Source organism: Mustelus asterias, chromosome 17, assembly GCF_964213995.1.
Source record: "Mustelus asterias chromosome 17, sMusAst1.hap1.1, whole genome shotgun sequence".
NCBI classification, from domain to species: Eukaryota; Metazoa; Chordata; class Chondrichthyes; order Carcharhiniformes; family Triakidae; genus Mustelus; species Mustelus asterias.
Genome location: NC_135817.1, coordinates 17,279,790 through 17,296,172, shown reverse-complemented (window position 1 = coordinate 17,296,172; position 16,383 = coordinate 17,279,790). Strand labels below are relative to the sequence as shown.

Here is a 16,383-nt window from a genome sequence, read left to right as displayed (position 1 = left end):
AGAGCAGAGAAGACTGAGGGGCGACCTGATCGAGGTGTACAAGGTTATGAGGAATATGGGCAGTTGATAAGGAGCAGCTGTTTCCCTTGGTTGAAGGGTAAACATACGTTCAAGATGAGGGGCAGGAGGTTTAGGGGGGATGTGAGGAAAAACGTTTTTATCCAGAGAGTAGTGACAGTCTGGAATGCGCTGACTGAGAGGGTGGTAGAGGCAGGTTTCCTCACATCCTTTAAAAAGGCTGAGCACTTGGCACATCATAACTTTCAGGGCTATGGGCCAAGTGCTGGCAGATGGGATTAGGTGGAAGTTCAGCTGTTTCTAATGTGTCGGTATGGACTGGAGGGCCAAAGGGCCTTTTCTGCGCTGTGTAATTCTATGATTATTGAACCCATCAGTCCCTCTCCTTCCAGAGTCTGTGTCTGATTAACAGGCCCATCATTCATTTTCCTTCTTCCCCTTTGCAAATTCTCCTCTATCTTTGTTTTGTACTCAGTCGTTTCCCACACTCTCCAACCCACTCCAGAATATAGATAACCATTGGGACTAGTCTCACTGTAAGCATACAAATATGTGGCAGGATGCAATAGTCATCAGATCCAGCTCAGAGGATGCAGAACATATGTGTGTGAGACTCTGAACATTGGCTGGACCCCAAAACCACGATACTGCTAAGTATGGGAATGATCTAATCATTTTTTCTTTTGAAAATGTTCAAAATAAATACATTGTCAAAATTGTTTGGAAGAAATGTGCTATAGGAGTCTATGAATCACAGACTCTTACAGCATGGAAGGAGGCCATTTGGCCTATGCTGGCTCTTGAAAGAGTTATCTAATTAATCCTACTTCCACACATATTTAATGCACTTTAATCAGATCTGACAATAATTCTGACATTTTGTAATCTACTGTCCAATAGATCTCCAAATGTTCCTATCACAAAGATACCACCCCTCCCCCATGATGTGCTATGGGACTCCTCAGGGCACTGACTATGCGGAACTTGCCCAGAATGTTTAGACTTCCAATGGACAAACCCCCTACATCTGAACCCTCCGAGTCAGAGACCTTGATGGTTCCGACTCATTTAGCAGAATAGTTATCCAGGAAAAGTTAGGAGGATTAAAACCATTTCTAACTCGTTTGAGGGTTGTTTTCTCCTATACTATACCACTCTGACCCCTCCCTGACTGCCCTGACCAGACTACACCATGACCCAATTAATCACCTTCCACCCCTGCCCCACAATACCAAAGAAGCCCAGTACAGGAATCCAGGCAGGAAATCTGGAGCTCTGGGGCAAGGTAAATAAATAGTGATTGTCACTCTTCAAAAGATTCAACTCTACATTTCCCTCATAAATTGAAAATTGGGAATCAGACAACATATGTGCAATCAAATTACATACCATGTAGATGAGGTTTGCTAAAATGCACTGAACTTCATCGATATCAACATCCTCGACCTGCATGAAATTAAGAGCAACCAGGAAAGCATCGAGTGGCAGCTGGTGTGTCCTGAGCAGTAAATACCTAGAAGAACAGAGTTAATTAAATGTAGAACTGCTGATTAATCAGAAAGCACTGTGATTGTTCACATAAAAATCACTGCTCGGGAGGACAGCATGACACAACATACAACAAATAAAGTTCTGCGCTTACACTTTCTTGAAAAGATTTCTGTATGTGATGATTTTCAGTTTTTCAAGTATTAGAAAGATTCCACAGCGAATGAAGAAAGCTTCATGTTTTGCCAAAGCTTCATTTAGTAGCAGAAGATTCCCTTCACTAATTATACAAAAACACAACAGCAAAAATCAATAACAAGCAGACTGCACTCCAGAACTGGGCCCAAACAAACTTTCACTCAGCCCACCTCCGACTAATAACAAGAACCAATTACTGCTTTGAAATTTGCTTGCTGGGCTACTCCATTTCCTGAATGATAACATTAATGATACACCATTCTTATATAGCACCATCAACACTAAAAACACCCAACTGATTTGAGGGAGGACAGGGCGCAATGGATGGCAAGTCGTGGACAGCAGTTAGGAGAGGCAAGGGGCGGTTTGGTTATAAAGATGTGGAGTTTGAAAAAGATTGTAGAGAGAGAAAGGAAAAAACAGCCCTCATCAAAGTCACAAATGGCATCCGAGATAACTGACCATCGCAAGTTACCTCTCCTTATCTGTCTTGACCCGTCTGAGCCTTTGACAGGGTTAACGCACCATCCTTCTCCAGGGCCTCTTCTCCCTTGCCCAATGGGTAAGATTGCCTTTGCCTGATTCCATTCCTATCTGTCCAGTTGAAGTTAGACAATCTTCTGAAATGGCTTCTTGTCCCACTCCTGGTGACCTCATGCTTCTATCCTTGCCCCCACACCCACAAATCCCCATCTAAATGCTGCCCCTCAAAACCTCATCTAAAAACCCATCAGATTCCATTAGCACGCTCATGATGCTAAACTCTACCATTATCTGATTTCTCACATTGCTTTCTGACACCCAGTATTCAATAAGCAGAAATTTACTCCAATTAAATATTGGGAAGACTGCCAAAAAAAACCTGTGCCTGGTAATTCTGATGTGGAGATGCTAGTGTTGGACTAGGGTGGGCACAGTAAGAAGTCTCACAACACCAGGCTAAAGTCCAACAGGTTTATTTGAAATCACGAGCTTTCGGAGCACTGCTCCTTCCTCAGGTGAGTGGAGAGGTGGGTTCACAAACATGGCGCATATTAGACAGAGACGCAATTGCAAGATAATGGTTGGAATGCGAATCTTTACAGGTACAACCATCTCCACTCACATTGTCTGTGTCTGTAAAGACTTGATTACCTGTAAAGACTCGCATTCCAACCATTATCTTGCAATTTCATCTCTGCCTATATATGCTGTATTTGTGAACCCAACTCTCCACTCACCGGAGGAAGGAGCAGTGCTCCAAAAGCTCATGATTCCAAATAAACCTGTTGGACTTTAACTTGGTGTTGTGAGACTTCTTACTGTGGTAATTCTGAGTTTAGACCAGACTTTTCCCAACATAGCATTTGATTTGACTCAAAAACAGAAAATGCTGGTAAATCTCAGCAGGTCTGACAGCATTTGTGGAGAGAGAATAGAGTCAACGCTTCGAGTCTAGATGACTCTTCTTCATGTGATTGACTTGACTAACATTTTCATAGAATCATTGAACTCTTAACAGTCCAGGAGGAGGTCATTTGGCCCATTGAATCTGCACCGATTCAACAGAGCATCTTACCCAGACCCTATCCCCATAACCCCATGTATTTACCTCACTAGCCCCCCCTAACCTACACATCTTTGAACACTAAGGAGAAATTTAGCATGGCCAATGCAACGAACCTGCACAATTTGGACTGTGGGAGGAAACTGGAGCACCAGGAGGAAATCCACGCAGCCATGGGAAGAACATGCAAACTCCACATAGACAGTAACCCAAGGCCAGAATCAAACCTGGGTCCCTGGTGCTGTGAGGCAGCAGTGCTAACCACTGCACCACCGTGCCAACGGGATAGGGTTCCAGATTTTCACTGCTATTTGTGAGAAGAGTGCTTCCTGGTATCAGCCTCCTTCATGGCCTTGCTTGAATTTTAAGCTTCATAACTTTTGCACTTTTGCATTAATGCATTTTTCAACATTAATAACATTCCTGGTTAGGGAGAGCACATTACATTGAAACTACTCTCTCTCACACTACCTTTGATGTTCCTATTCAAAAATATGTTAGTGGTTATAACTGTCATGAGAATAAGCTTTATTTCTACAATAAAATCCATATCAGACCCCAGGCTAGTTAACCAGATGCTCAACAAAGTTGAGAGAGTCAACGACCAGGACAGCAGGTTCTGAACTCTAATTATATCAATTAATATGTAAAATAAAAACTAGTCTCCAAAAAATTCATACCCAACAGCTTTGGTGACATCAGAAAACTGCAAAAGGTCGTATTTTCGTAACAGCTGGACTGTTGGCATGTGGCCCTGTTAAAAGAGAGGAAAGAAATAAAGTAGATAAAGGGAAGGAAAGTCGAGCATGTTTGGAATTGTAGCCATTATTGAAATTTAGGAAACACAAGCAGCAAATTTGCACACAGCAAGTTCCCACAAACAGCAATGTCTTTTTAATTCATTGGATGTGGACATCGCTGGCTGGACTGGCATGTATTAACCATCCCTAATTGCCCTTCAACCGCAAGGCCATTTCAGAGGGCATTTAGAGTCACACATAGACCAGACCAGGTAAGGATGATAGATTTCCTTCCCTAAAGGACATTAGTGTACCAGATGGGTTTTTACAACAATTGACAATGGTTTCGATGTGATGGTAATGAGAATAACCAGATCATCTGTCTAAGTGGTGTGGATTGAGGGATAAATATTGGTCAGGACAATTCCACTGCTCTACTCCAAATAGTACCATCAGATTCTTTACATGCATTTGGTTTAATGCCTTATCTAGAAATGACACTTCACAAATGCACATGACTGAGAGTCTAGATTACATGCTTGAGCATCTGCAGTATGGCTTGAATCCAAATAGTGTCCTCTCACTATCCAGTATTAGGTCCATCAAAGATGCCAAAAGACAATACCCGACCAAGCTAGAGTCCCAGACTAGCCACACCAACCCCCGCCGATTATGGCAAGGTCTGCAAGCCATAACGGACAAGTTGAAGGCATGGAAAATCGCCGGCTCCAACACACCCTTCCCTGATGAGCTCAATGCATTCTATGCCCGTTTTGAGCAAGAGGTCAGCGACAGCATGCCCTCCTGGAAGCCCTGGATGAACCTGTATCTGGGGTCACCATTGCAGATGTCAGAGCAGCTTTCTCGAAGGTCAACCCATGGAAAGCGATTGGCCCGGGTGGGGTACCGGTACGGATCAGCTGGCGGGAGTATTCACAGACATCTTCAACCTCTCTTTACAACAATCTGAGGTCCCTATCTGTTTCAAGAAGATAACCATCATTCCGGTACCCAAGAAAAACCAACTAGCGTGCCTTAATGACTATCGGCCGATAGCTCTGACATCCATCATTATGAAGTGCTTCGAAAAGCATGGTACGAATCAATTCATGCCGCCCGGACTACCAGGATCTACTACAGTTTGCCTATCGCCGCAACAGGTCCACAACAGATGCCATCTCCCTGGCCCTGCACTCAACCCTGGAACACGTAGGTAACAAGGACACCTATGTCAGACTCCTATTTATTGACTTCTGCTCAGCCTTCAACACCATTATTCCCATGAAACTCATCTCCAAACTCCATGGCCTGAGCCTCGGCACCTCCCTCTGCGATTGGATCCAGAACTTCCTAACCCATAGACCACAATCAGTAAGGATAGGCAACAACACCTCCTCCACGATCATCCTCAACACCAGTGCCCCACAAGGCTGTGTTCTCATCCCCCTACTATACTCCTTATACACCTATGACTGTGTGGCCAAATTCCCCTCCAATTCGATTTTCATGTTTGCTGACGACACCACCGTAGTGGGTCAGATCTCAAACAATGACAAGACAGAGTACAGGAATGAGATAGAGAATCTGGTGAACTGGTGCGGCAACAATAATCTCTCCCTCAAAGTCAACAAAATGAAGGAGATTGTCATCGACTTCAGGAAGCGTAAAGGAGAACATGCCCCTGTCTACGTCAACGGGGACAAAGTAGAAAGAGTCAAGCGCTTCAAGTTTTTAGGTGTCCAGATCACCAACAACCTGTTCTGGTCTCCCCATGTCTATACTATAGTTAAGAAAGCCAACCAACGCTCTACTTTCTCAGATGACTAAGGAAATTTGGCATGTCAGCTACGACTCTCACCAACTTTTACAGATGCACCATAGAAAGCATTCTTTCTGGTTGAATCACAGCTTGGTATGGCTCCTGCTCTGCCCAAGACCACAAGGAACTACAAAAAGTCGTGAATGTAGCCCAATCCATCAGCCCAAACCAGCCTCCCATCCACTGACTCTGTCTATACTTCCTGCTACCTCGGCAAATCAGTCAGCATAATCAAAGACCCCATGCACCCCAGACATTCTCTCTTCCACCCTCTTCTGTCGGGAAAAAGATTCAAAAGTTTGAGGTCACATACCAACCGACTCAAGAACAGCTTCTTCCCTGCTTATGTCAGACTTTTGAATGGACTTACTTTGCATTAAGTTGATCATAGAATCATAGAAACCCTACAGTGCAGAAGGAGGCCATTCGGCCCATCAAGTCTGCACTGACCACAATCCCACCCAGGCCCTACCCCCATACCCCTACATATTTACTCGCTAATCCCTCAAACCTACACATCTCAGGACACTAAGGGGCAATTTTAGCATAGCCAATCAACCTAACCCGCACATTTTTGGATCTTTCTTTACACCCTAGTTATGACTGTAACACTACATTTTGCACTCTCTCGTTTCCTTCTTTATGAACGGTATGCTTTGTCTGTATAGTGCGCAAGAAACAATACTTTTCACTGTATGTTAATAAATGTGACAACAATAAATCAAACCAAATCAAAATAAATGGGTGGTATTTTCCCAAGTAATAGCTAAATGTCACTTTGGGTGAGAAAACCAATGCAATCCATGCCGGTATGTCCGGCGTGAATCAAACTGCAATCGTCCCACACTAACTGCACTGAAAGAACCCCCACATGAAACTCGCTGGTTTGGAGTCCCCAGGCATGTGGCTCACATGAACTGGCTCACAGTTGTGCATTGTTAACAAGGGGGAGCTGCATTTAAACATTCCCTCTGCACTCACAGTACGTCAAGCCAAGAGGATGGCAGCATGGAAAGCAGCTCCATTCTCCATGGAGGCAGATCTTGGAAGGCTTCTGGATGCAGTGGAGGAGGCGGGTCACTCCGTACCCCCAAGTGGATAGACGACCCAGAAGCTGGGAAGCAAATGCAGCCTGGGTTACAATGGCTGCAGCAGTCAGTGCCTGTGGCCTGACACTGAGGACTGCTGTCCAATGCCACAAGAACATGAATGACCTAATTCGGGATTTAGGGATGAGTGTCCATCTGTCACATCCTGGCATCAGTCCCGTCTATCACACCTCGAATATCTATTCAATCCACTCTGACACCCCTCGGCCTTCGAGCACCCGACCCCACAGCATCTTCCTTACATCCCTCTGGCACTCCACTCATAACCCCTTCCGTTCCTGGCATGGTGCCGACATACGCCACCTCTGCCCTACATACACATCCACACCCCCCAACTCCCCCAGCCATCTGGATGGCAATCATCCCCTCTTGTCCCCGCAGGAGAAGACAGCCCATAATAAAAGAGAGGGAGAAGACAGATGGGGGAATCCCTGAGTTGTGTCCCCTCACTGCCTATGAGAGAGGGCGATGGTGGTCTCAGGGGAGCCACACAGCACGGTGGCACAGTGGGTAGCACTGCTGCCTCACAGTGCCAGGGACCCGGGTTCGATTCCCAGCTTGGGTCATTGTCTGTGTGGTGTCTGGATGGGTTTCCTCTGGTGCTCCGGTTTCCTCCCATAGTCCGAAAGAGGTGTTGGTTAGGTGCATTGGCCATGCTAAATTCTCCCTCAGTGTACCTGAACAGGTGCCAGAGTGTGGCAACCAGGGGCTTTTCACAGTAACTTCATTGCAGTGTTTGGTCCCAAACCAGTGTCCTCTGTTTGAACAGAGGGAAATATGATAGGATGAGGGATGAATTGGCTAAGGTAGACTGGGAGAGCAGGCTGGCAGGTAGGATAGCTGAGGAACAGTGGAGGATTTTTAAGGAGATCCTTTTCAGTTCTCAGCAAAAATATATTCCAGCAAAAAACAAGGATTGTAAGAAAAGGGAGAACCAGCCGTGTATTAGGAGAGTATTAAAATAAAAACAGCTGCGTACAGAGTGGCCAAAAATAGTGGAGAAACAAGTGATTGGGAAAAATTTAAGAAACAACAAAGAGAGACTAAGAAAGCGATAAAGAAAGGAAGGATAGACTATGAAGCTAGGCTAGCAATTAATATAAAAAAAGATAGTAAAAGTTTTTATAAATATATAAAAAGGAATAGAGTGGCTAGAGTGAATGTTGGACCCTTGGAGGACGAGAGGGGGGAGTTAATAGTGGGAAATGAGGATATGGCTGAGTCTTTAAATAAGTTTTTTGTGTCGGTCTTCACGGTGGAGGACACAAATAGTTTGCCAAATATTAACGATAGAGGGTTGGCAGCAGGAGAAATAGTTAATACAATTAATGTTACCAGAGAGGCAGTGCTGGGTAGACTAATGGGACTGAAGGTGGACAAGTCCCCGGGTCCGGATGGAATGCATCCCAGGATATTGAAAGAAATGTCAGAGGTAATAGTGGATGCGTTAGTGATTATTTATCAAAACTCGTTGCATTCTGGGGTAGTGCCGGTTGATTGGAAAACGGCTAATGTTACGCCGCTGTTTAAAAAAGGAAGGAGACAAAAGGCGGGTAACTATAGGCCGGTCAGCTTAACGTCTGTAGTAGGGAAAATGCTGGAATCCATTATTAAAGAGGAGATAGCAGGGCATCTGGATAGAAATGGTTCGATCAATCAGACGCAGCATGGATTCATGAGGGGAAAGTCGTGCTTGACGAACATGTTGGATTTTTATCAAGATGTGACTAGGGCGGTTGATGGAGGAGAACCGGTGGATGCGGTGTTTTTGGATTGATAAGGAAAGGCGTTTGATAAGGTGCCCCATAAAAGGCTGCTGAAGAAGATTAGGGCACACGGAGTTGGGGGTAGTGTGTTAAAGTGGATTGGGGACTGGCTATCCGACAGGAAGCAAAGAGTCGGAATAAATGGGTGTTTTTCCGGTTGGAGGAAGGTAACTAGTGGCGTGCCGCAGGGATCGGTACTCGGGCCGCAACTGTTTACCATTTATATAGATGATCTGGAGGAGGGGACGGAGTGTAGGGTAACGAAGTTTGCAGACGACACAAAGATAAGTGGAAAAGTGAATCGTGTGGAGGACGGAGAAGATCTGCAGAGAGATTTGGACAGGCTGAGTGAGTGGGCGAGGATATGGCAAATGGAGTATAACGTTGAGAAATGCGAGGTTATACACTTTGGAGGAAATAATAACAAATGGGATTACTATCTCAATGGAAACAAATTAAAACATGCTACCGTGCAAAGGGACCTGGGGGTCCTTGTGCATGAGATGCAAAAGCCCAGTCTGCAGGTACAACAGGTGATCAAGAAGGCAAATGGGATGTTGGCCTATATCGCGAGGGGGATAGAATATAAAAGCAGGGATGTCTTGATGCACCTGTACAGGGCATTGGTGAGGCCGCAGCTGGAATACTGTGTGCAGTATTGGTCCCCTTATATGAGGAAGGATATATTGGCATTGGAGGGAGTGCAGAGAAGGTTCACCAGGTTGATACCGGAGATGAGGGGTTTGGATTATGAGGAGAGGCTGAGGAGATTGGGTTTGTACTCGTTGGAGTTTAGAAGGATGAGGGGGGATCTTATGGAGACTTATAAGATAATGCGGGGGCTGGATAGGGTGGAGGCGGAGAGATTCTTTCCACTTAGTAAGGAAGTTAAAACTAGAGGACACAGCCTCAAAATAAAGGGGGGGTCGGTTTAAGACAGAGTTGAGGAGGAACTTCTTCTCCCAGAGGGTGGTGAATCTCTGGAATTCTCTGCCCACTGAGGTGGTGGAGGCTACCTCGCTGAATATGTTTAAAGCGCGGATGGATGGATTCCTGATCGGTAAGGGAATTAAGGGTTATGGGGATCAGGCGGGTAAGTGGTACTGATCCACGTCAGATCAGCCATGATCTTATTGAATGGCGGGGCAGGCTCGAGGGGCTAGATGGCCTACTCCTGCTCCTATTTCTTATGTTCTTATGTTCTTAATGTAAGCATACTTGTGAACTAATAAATAAACGTAAAGAGAGGTTGAGTGCCTGTGAGGTCAGCCTGCGCCACAGAAGTGAGGATCCACAGAGCCTTCATCCATATGACCTGTCTCAAATGAGTTCCAAGCTGTCCAGATACTTGCCCTCCCTTGCACTGAACCTTGCACCTCCATATTCTGGAGGGTCTGAAAATAGATAAATCCCCTGGTCCGGATGGGATTTATCCAAGGATTCTCTGGGAGGCAAGAGAAGTGATTGCAGAGCCTCTGGCTCTGATCTTCAGGTCGTCGTTGGCCTCTGGTATAGTACCAGAAGATTGGAGGTTAGCGAATGTTGTCCCATTGTTTAAGAAGGGGAACAGAGACTTCCCCGGGAATTATAGACCGGTGAGTCTCACTTCTGTTGTCGGCAAGATGTTGGAAAAAATTATAAGGGATAGGATTTATAGTTATTTGGAGAGTAATGAATTGATAGGTGATAGTCAGCATGGTTTTGTGGCAGGTAGGTCGTGCCTTACTAACCTTATTGAGTTTTTTGAGAAAGTGACCAAGGAGGTGGATGGGGGCAAGGCAGTGGACGTGGTATATATGGATTTTAGTAAGGCGTTTGATAAGGTTCACCATGGTAGGCTTCTGCAGAAAATGCAGATGTATGGGATTGGGGGTGATCTAGGAAATTGGATCAGGAATTGGCTAGCGGATAGGAAACAGAGGGTGGTGGTTGATAGTAAATATTCATCATGGAGTGCGGTTACAAGTGGTGTACCTCAGGGATCTGTTTTGGGGCCACTGCTGTTTGTAATATTTATTAATGATCTGGATGAGGGTATAGTTGGGTGGATTAGCAAATTTGCTGATGACACCAAAGTCGGTGGTGTGGTAGACAGTGAGGAAGGGTGTCGTAGTTTGCAGGAAGACTTAGACAGGTTGCAAAGTTGGGCCGAGAGGTGGCGGATGGAGTTTAATGCGGAGAAGTGTGAGGTAATTCACTTTGGTAGGAATAACAGATGTGTTGAGTATAGGGCTAACGGGAGGACTTTGAATAGTGTGGAGGAGCAGAGGGATCTAGGTGTATGTGTGCATAGATCCCTGAAAGTTGGGAATCAAGTAGATAAGGTTGTTAAGAAGGCATATGGTGTCTTGGCGTTTATTGGTAGGGGGATTGAATTTAGGAGTCGTAGCGTTATGTTGCAACTGTACACAACTCTGGTGCGGCCGCACTTGGAGTACTGTGTGCAGTTCTGGTCCCCACATTACAGGAAGGATGTGGAGGCTTTGGAGAGGGTGCAGAGGAGGTTTACCAGGATGTTGCCTGGTATGGAGGGGAGATCCTATGAGGAGAGGCTGAGGGATTTGGGATTGTTTTCGCTGGAAAGGCGGCGGCTAAGAGGGGATCTTATTGAAACATATAAGATGATTAGAGGTTTAGATAGGGTGGATAGTGATAGCCTTTTTCCTCTGATGGAGAAATCCAGCACGAGGGGGCATGGCTTTAAATTGAGGGGGGGTAGTTATAGAACCGATGTCAGGGGTAGGTTCTTTACCCAGAGGGTGGTGAGGGATTGGAATGCCCTGCCAGCATCAGTAGTAAATGCGCCTAGTTTGGGGGCGTTTAAGAGATCCGTAGATAGGTTCATGGACGAAAAGAAATTGGTTTAGGTTGGAGGGTCACAGTTTTTTTTTAACTGGTCGGTGCAACATCGTGGGCCGAAGGGCCTGTTCTGCGCTGTAATGTTCTATGTTCTATGTTTCTTGTCTTGCAGGAGCAATACCTAATGAAGCCAGGCCGTCAGGAGTCACCAAGCCCTTCCTGCGACTCCCGCCAGCACCTCGGTGGAAAGCACGGACCAGGCGTCACCCACCATATCCAGAGGCAATCACCTTGGTGGGTGGCATGAGCAGACAGGCTTCAGGGTCACTAGCTGGTGAACACCACACAACCGCTGATGCACATCAGGTGGCGGTGGAAACGTTCAAGGGGTTGGGCAGGCAGAGGTCTGCTGGATCCCTGGAAACAGCTGGCCCCCAGCCAGATGCCAAACCGCTGGAAAAAGTTCCCCCAAAGCTACTGGAGGTGCAGAAGCAGAGCCAGGAACTGCAGGAGGACTGTCAGCGACACTCAGCAACTGGAAAGCCACTTCGAGGAGTCCCACAGCCTTCAGGCACAGGAGATGGTGTCAGCATTGCATGGCACCCAGGCCAACACTGCAAGGGTGGTGACTGCAGTGGAAATCATGGGACAGGAATTGGTTGCCATAGGTGCCAGGGTCCAAGGCATGGCCGAGTCGCTGAGGACCATGGCTGATGGTCTCAGAACATGCTCCAGACACAGAAGGGCTGCAGGCTTCGAGAGCATATCCCAGTCACAGAGGACAATTGCAGAGAGGCTCCAGAGCTCAGTCCAGTTGCAGTGGTCCATTACACCATGGTGCAGACAATGTTGGGCCTCCAGGACTAGCAGCATTAGGTGAAGCAGAGGCTTCTGGAGCTCACTTCAGCTGCCCCTTCATCCCATGAAGTGTCCTAGGTGTCCAAGGGTGCCCCAAGGGAGGAGGAAGTGTTGGAGGCCAAACCGGGGCCTTCCATCCAGGAGACACCAGCTGTCTCTCGCCTTTCTGAATTCCTCTTTCCTGACACCGGTGCATCTCAAGCTCAGCAGGTTGAGGAGGGGGGCATGGCTACATCAGTGACACCCAAACGTTGGCCGGGCTCCTCCAGGCCCTGGCCCTCCAGAGGACGCTCGCCAAGGGTATCACAGGCCATGGAACACAGCAGGCCACCTCCACCTCTGATGTGCATCCTGGGGAGTCACCTGGACGTAGTGGCCACTCAAGATTAAGAAGATTGAGGAGCACTAAGAGGGCACGGGTGAAGGCAGATACTGTGATTAAGGATAGGGTAAATCAACATTATAAGAATATGGCACCTCAAAGCCGTAACTCCTCCATCTCTGTCCTGTTTCTCACAAGGCTTTTATTTCCCCATCTCTACTCAGAATCACAATGAGTCGTCATCACCCTCCCGCCTTGACAAATCATTCGCTGTCACAGCCAACCCAAGCCCATCACCCTGATGTAATGTCAATGTGACCTTCGGAGTGGGTGGGAAGGGGGAAATGCTGTTTCGGGGGGGGGTGTGGACAAGGGTTCTGGAAGGATTGGCAAGGGTTTTGGAAGCATGGGGGGGCGGGGGGTGCGAAGTGGGGGGAGGGGAGGTCACTAGAGCTGCTGGACACCAAACCTCCTAATCGGAGTACCTGGTGGCAATCAGGGCCTTCCTTGTCCTCCTGGCATGCTGGTCTCTTGGCGCTGTCTGTCCCCCATTCTCAGGTCCTCTTCTGGCTCTCCCTCCACTCCCTCCTGGTCCGCCTCCTCCCCAGAGTAATATGCATGGTCCTCCTCCTTCAGAATGTGGTCCCAGTGCTGGGAAAGGTTGTGGAGGGCACAGCAGATCACCAAGCTGGGGGAGCCCCTCTGTGGGATGTATTGATGAGCATCGCCAGAGCAGTCCAGGCAGCAGAACCACATCTTGAGCAGGCCAGTGCACTGCTCAACTGGCAGCCTGGACCTCATTATAGCAGGTCTCCGCCTTTGACTCAGTCTCCTAATTTGCATGTGATTAGACATTACGGCGCTCATTTTAGGAAGCACTTGAGTTCATGCAGTGTGAAGAGCTGTGCTCCCTTGATGAAGACAACAGTTTCCAGACCTGGTACTTGTAACTGTAATTCACAGAAACTTCCAAGCAGGGTAACCAATGCGACATTCACAGGCTTTTTAATTGGCATCATAGGCAGTCCCTCAAGACCCTCTCAGCAGCCAGTGGGAATACTCGCTGCACGAGATCCAATCCAGTGGTGAGTCCCGACCTCTGGACCTCTGAGTCTCCCCAAGCCCCTGCACCCTTGAAGGCCCTCCACCCCAACCTGCAACATGGCAGTGGCTGACTTGACCTTTTGCACCCTGGAGGGTTAGAGCTAAGCTGTACTCACCTCCCTTGCTCACCCTTGCAATCTATGGTGCCTGGGCCACACTTCAAGGGATCAGTAGTGATTTGCGCTAATGTGACTTCCCGCTGGGGAGTAGGAACATTCTGGGGGGCGGGGGAATGATTGTGTGCCAAACTCACTGAGGAGATTGAAATCAAGTCAATCTCATGCTAAGTAGATTCATGCCCTTTCTGGGTGAGTTTCAGTTTGCGCCAGCAGAAAGGGACTGGGAAGATCACAAACTGCTTGGCACTGGGCGCAAAACCTATCTTTGGGAGAACACACAATTTTCCCAGTTTAGCGCGATCTATACCAAGCACATTTGAACAGTCTCCTAAGATGCAAACACCTGGATACAAGTTTTATGATTGGATACAAGTTTTATGATTGCTACATAATGTGCCTTACTTACAAGAAGCATCTTCACAGGCAGCAGATAGATCAGAATCATCCGTTTGTTTTTCTGGCTGGACTTATGGCAATGTTGAAACGCAAATGATAGATATTCTTCAGCTGAAAAAAGAGAACAGAAAAAGTTATCTTTTAAAGACGTCTTTGCTTTGGTACATGTACACTCTCTGACCATTATATAAAATGCAAGGTTCTCTTTATAGTTGATGTCTTCCACCTTTTTATGTGCCTTACACAACTAATGAGATAGTAGCTATAGAGTAAATAAACACAACTTTGTTTTTCACTTGAGCATTCTAATAGTAACGGTGTAAAGTGGATACTCCATAATAAGGCTACCTGGTGATAGGAGTGCCTCACCTTGCTTAAAATCACTGTCAAACATGGCTTTCCTCCCAACATAGTACTTGTATGTCACCCTTTGTGCCACGCTGTACTCATCCTTTAGAGTGGAGCTGTCAATCGCTCTGATTAAGGGCTTGCACAGATGGAGTTTATTGATCTGTTGGAAAATGTTTAGAACACCATTTATTGATCTGCTGGAAAATGTTTAGAACCTAATGAGCTTCTAGTAGACTTCAAATAAAGAACAAAGAACAGTACAGCACAGGAACAGGCCCTTCGGCCCTTCAAGCCCACGCCGATCATGTTGTCCTATCTAGACCAACTGCTTATATCCCTCTATTCCCCATTTGTTCATATGCCTTTCAAGAAAAGTCTTAAATGTTGCTAATGTAACTGCCTCAACCACCTCACTTGGCAGTGCATTGCAGACCCCCACCACCCTCTGTGTAAAAAACTTCCCCACACATCTCCACTGAACCTCCTCTATCAGGTCACCCCTCAGCCTCCGTCTTTCCAGGGAGAGCAATCCCAGTTTATTCAATCTCTCCTAATAGCTAATACCTTCCATACCAGGAACGTCCTGATAAACCTTTTCTGTACTCTCTCCAAAGCCTCCACATCCTTCTGGTCGTGTGGTGACCAGAATTGGACACAGTATTCCAAATGTGGCCTCACCAACACCAATGATTTGCCAACTTTTATACTCGATGCCCCGTCCGATGTAAGCAAGCGTGCCATATGCTTTCTTCACCACCTTTTCCACCTGTGCTGCCACTTTTAAGGATCTGTGGACCTGTACTCCCAGATCTCTCTGTGTGTCTATGCTCCCAATTGTTCTGCCATTTATTTTATAGCTTCCATCTGAATTGGATCTACCAAACTGCATCACCTCGCATTTGTCCAGATTAAATTCCATCTGCCATTTCTCTGCCCAATTTTCCTGCTGTATTCTCTGACAATCCTCATCACTATGCAATTCCGCCAATCTTAGTATTATCCACAAACTTGCTAATAAGACCAACTACGTTTTCTTTCAAGTCATTTATATATATTACAAACAGCAGAGGTCCCAGCACTGATCCCTGCGGAACAGCACTAGTTACAGACCTCCATTCAGAAAAACACCCTTCCAACGCTACCCTCTGTCTTCTATGGCCAAGATGTGGAGATGCTGGCGTTGGACTGGGGTAAGCACAGTAAGAAGTCTCACAACACCAGGTTAAAGTCCAACAGGTTTATTTGGTAGCAGAAGCTTTCGGAGTGTCGCTCCTTCTTCATTCACCTGAAGGAGCGCCACTCCGAAAGCTTGTGCTACCAAATAAACCTGTTGGACTGTAACCTGGTGTTGTGAGACATCTTACTGTTCTATGGCCAAGCCAGTTCTGAATCCATTTAGCTAGTTCACCCCTGATCCCGTGAGATTTAGTCTTTTGTACCAGCCTGCCACGAAGGACCTTGTCGAATGCTTTACTAAAGTCCATGTAGACAACATCCACAGCCCTTCCCTCATCAATCATTTTTGTCACCTCCTCAAAAAACTCAAATAATTTAGTGAAACATGACCTCCCTCGTACAAAACCATTCTGTCTGTCGCTAACAAGACCATTCAATTCCAAATGCGTATAGATCCTATTCCTAAGAATCATCTCCAACAATTTCACTATCACTGACGTCAAGCTCACTGGCCTATAATTACCCGGGTTATCCTTGCTACCCTTCTTAAATAACAGGACAACATTGGCTCTCC

At 46.5% G+C, this 16,383-nt stretch overlaps 1 protein-coding gene across 4 annotated transcripts in view; it reads right to left on the bottom strand.

Moving 5' to 3' along the window:
• Window positions 1-16,383, bottom strand: part of pcid2 (PCI domain containing 2) — a 78,859-nt gene that overhangs the window by 4,136 nt on the left and 58,340 nt on the right. For all 4 annotated transcript variants that reach the window (XM_078232343.1, XM_078232344.1, XM_078232345.1 and 1 more), the window contains 5 exons: window positions 14,652-14,793; window positions 14,293-14,393; window positions 3,931-4,004; window positions 1,661-1,786; window positions 1,408-1,531 (listed from right to left, as the gene is read on the bottom strand). In XM_078232343.1, the coding sequence (XP_078088469.1) occupies window positions 1,408-1,531; window positions 1,661-1,786; window positions 3,931-4,004; window positions 14,293-14,393; window positions 14,652-14,793 (567 nt within the window). The remainder of the gene's footprint in view (window positions 1-1,407; window positions 1,532-1,660; window positions 1,787-3,930; window positions 4,005-14,292; window positions 14,394-14,651; window positions 14,794-16,383) is intronic.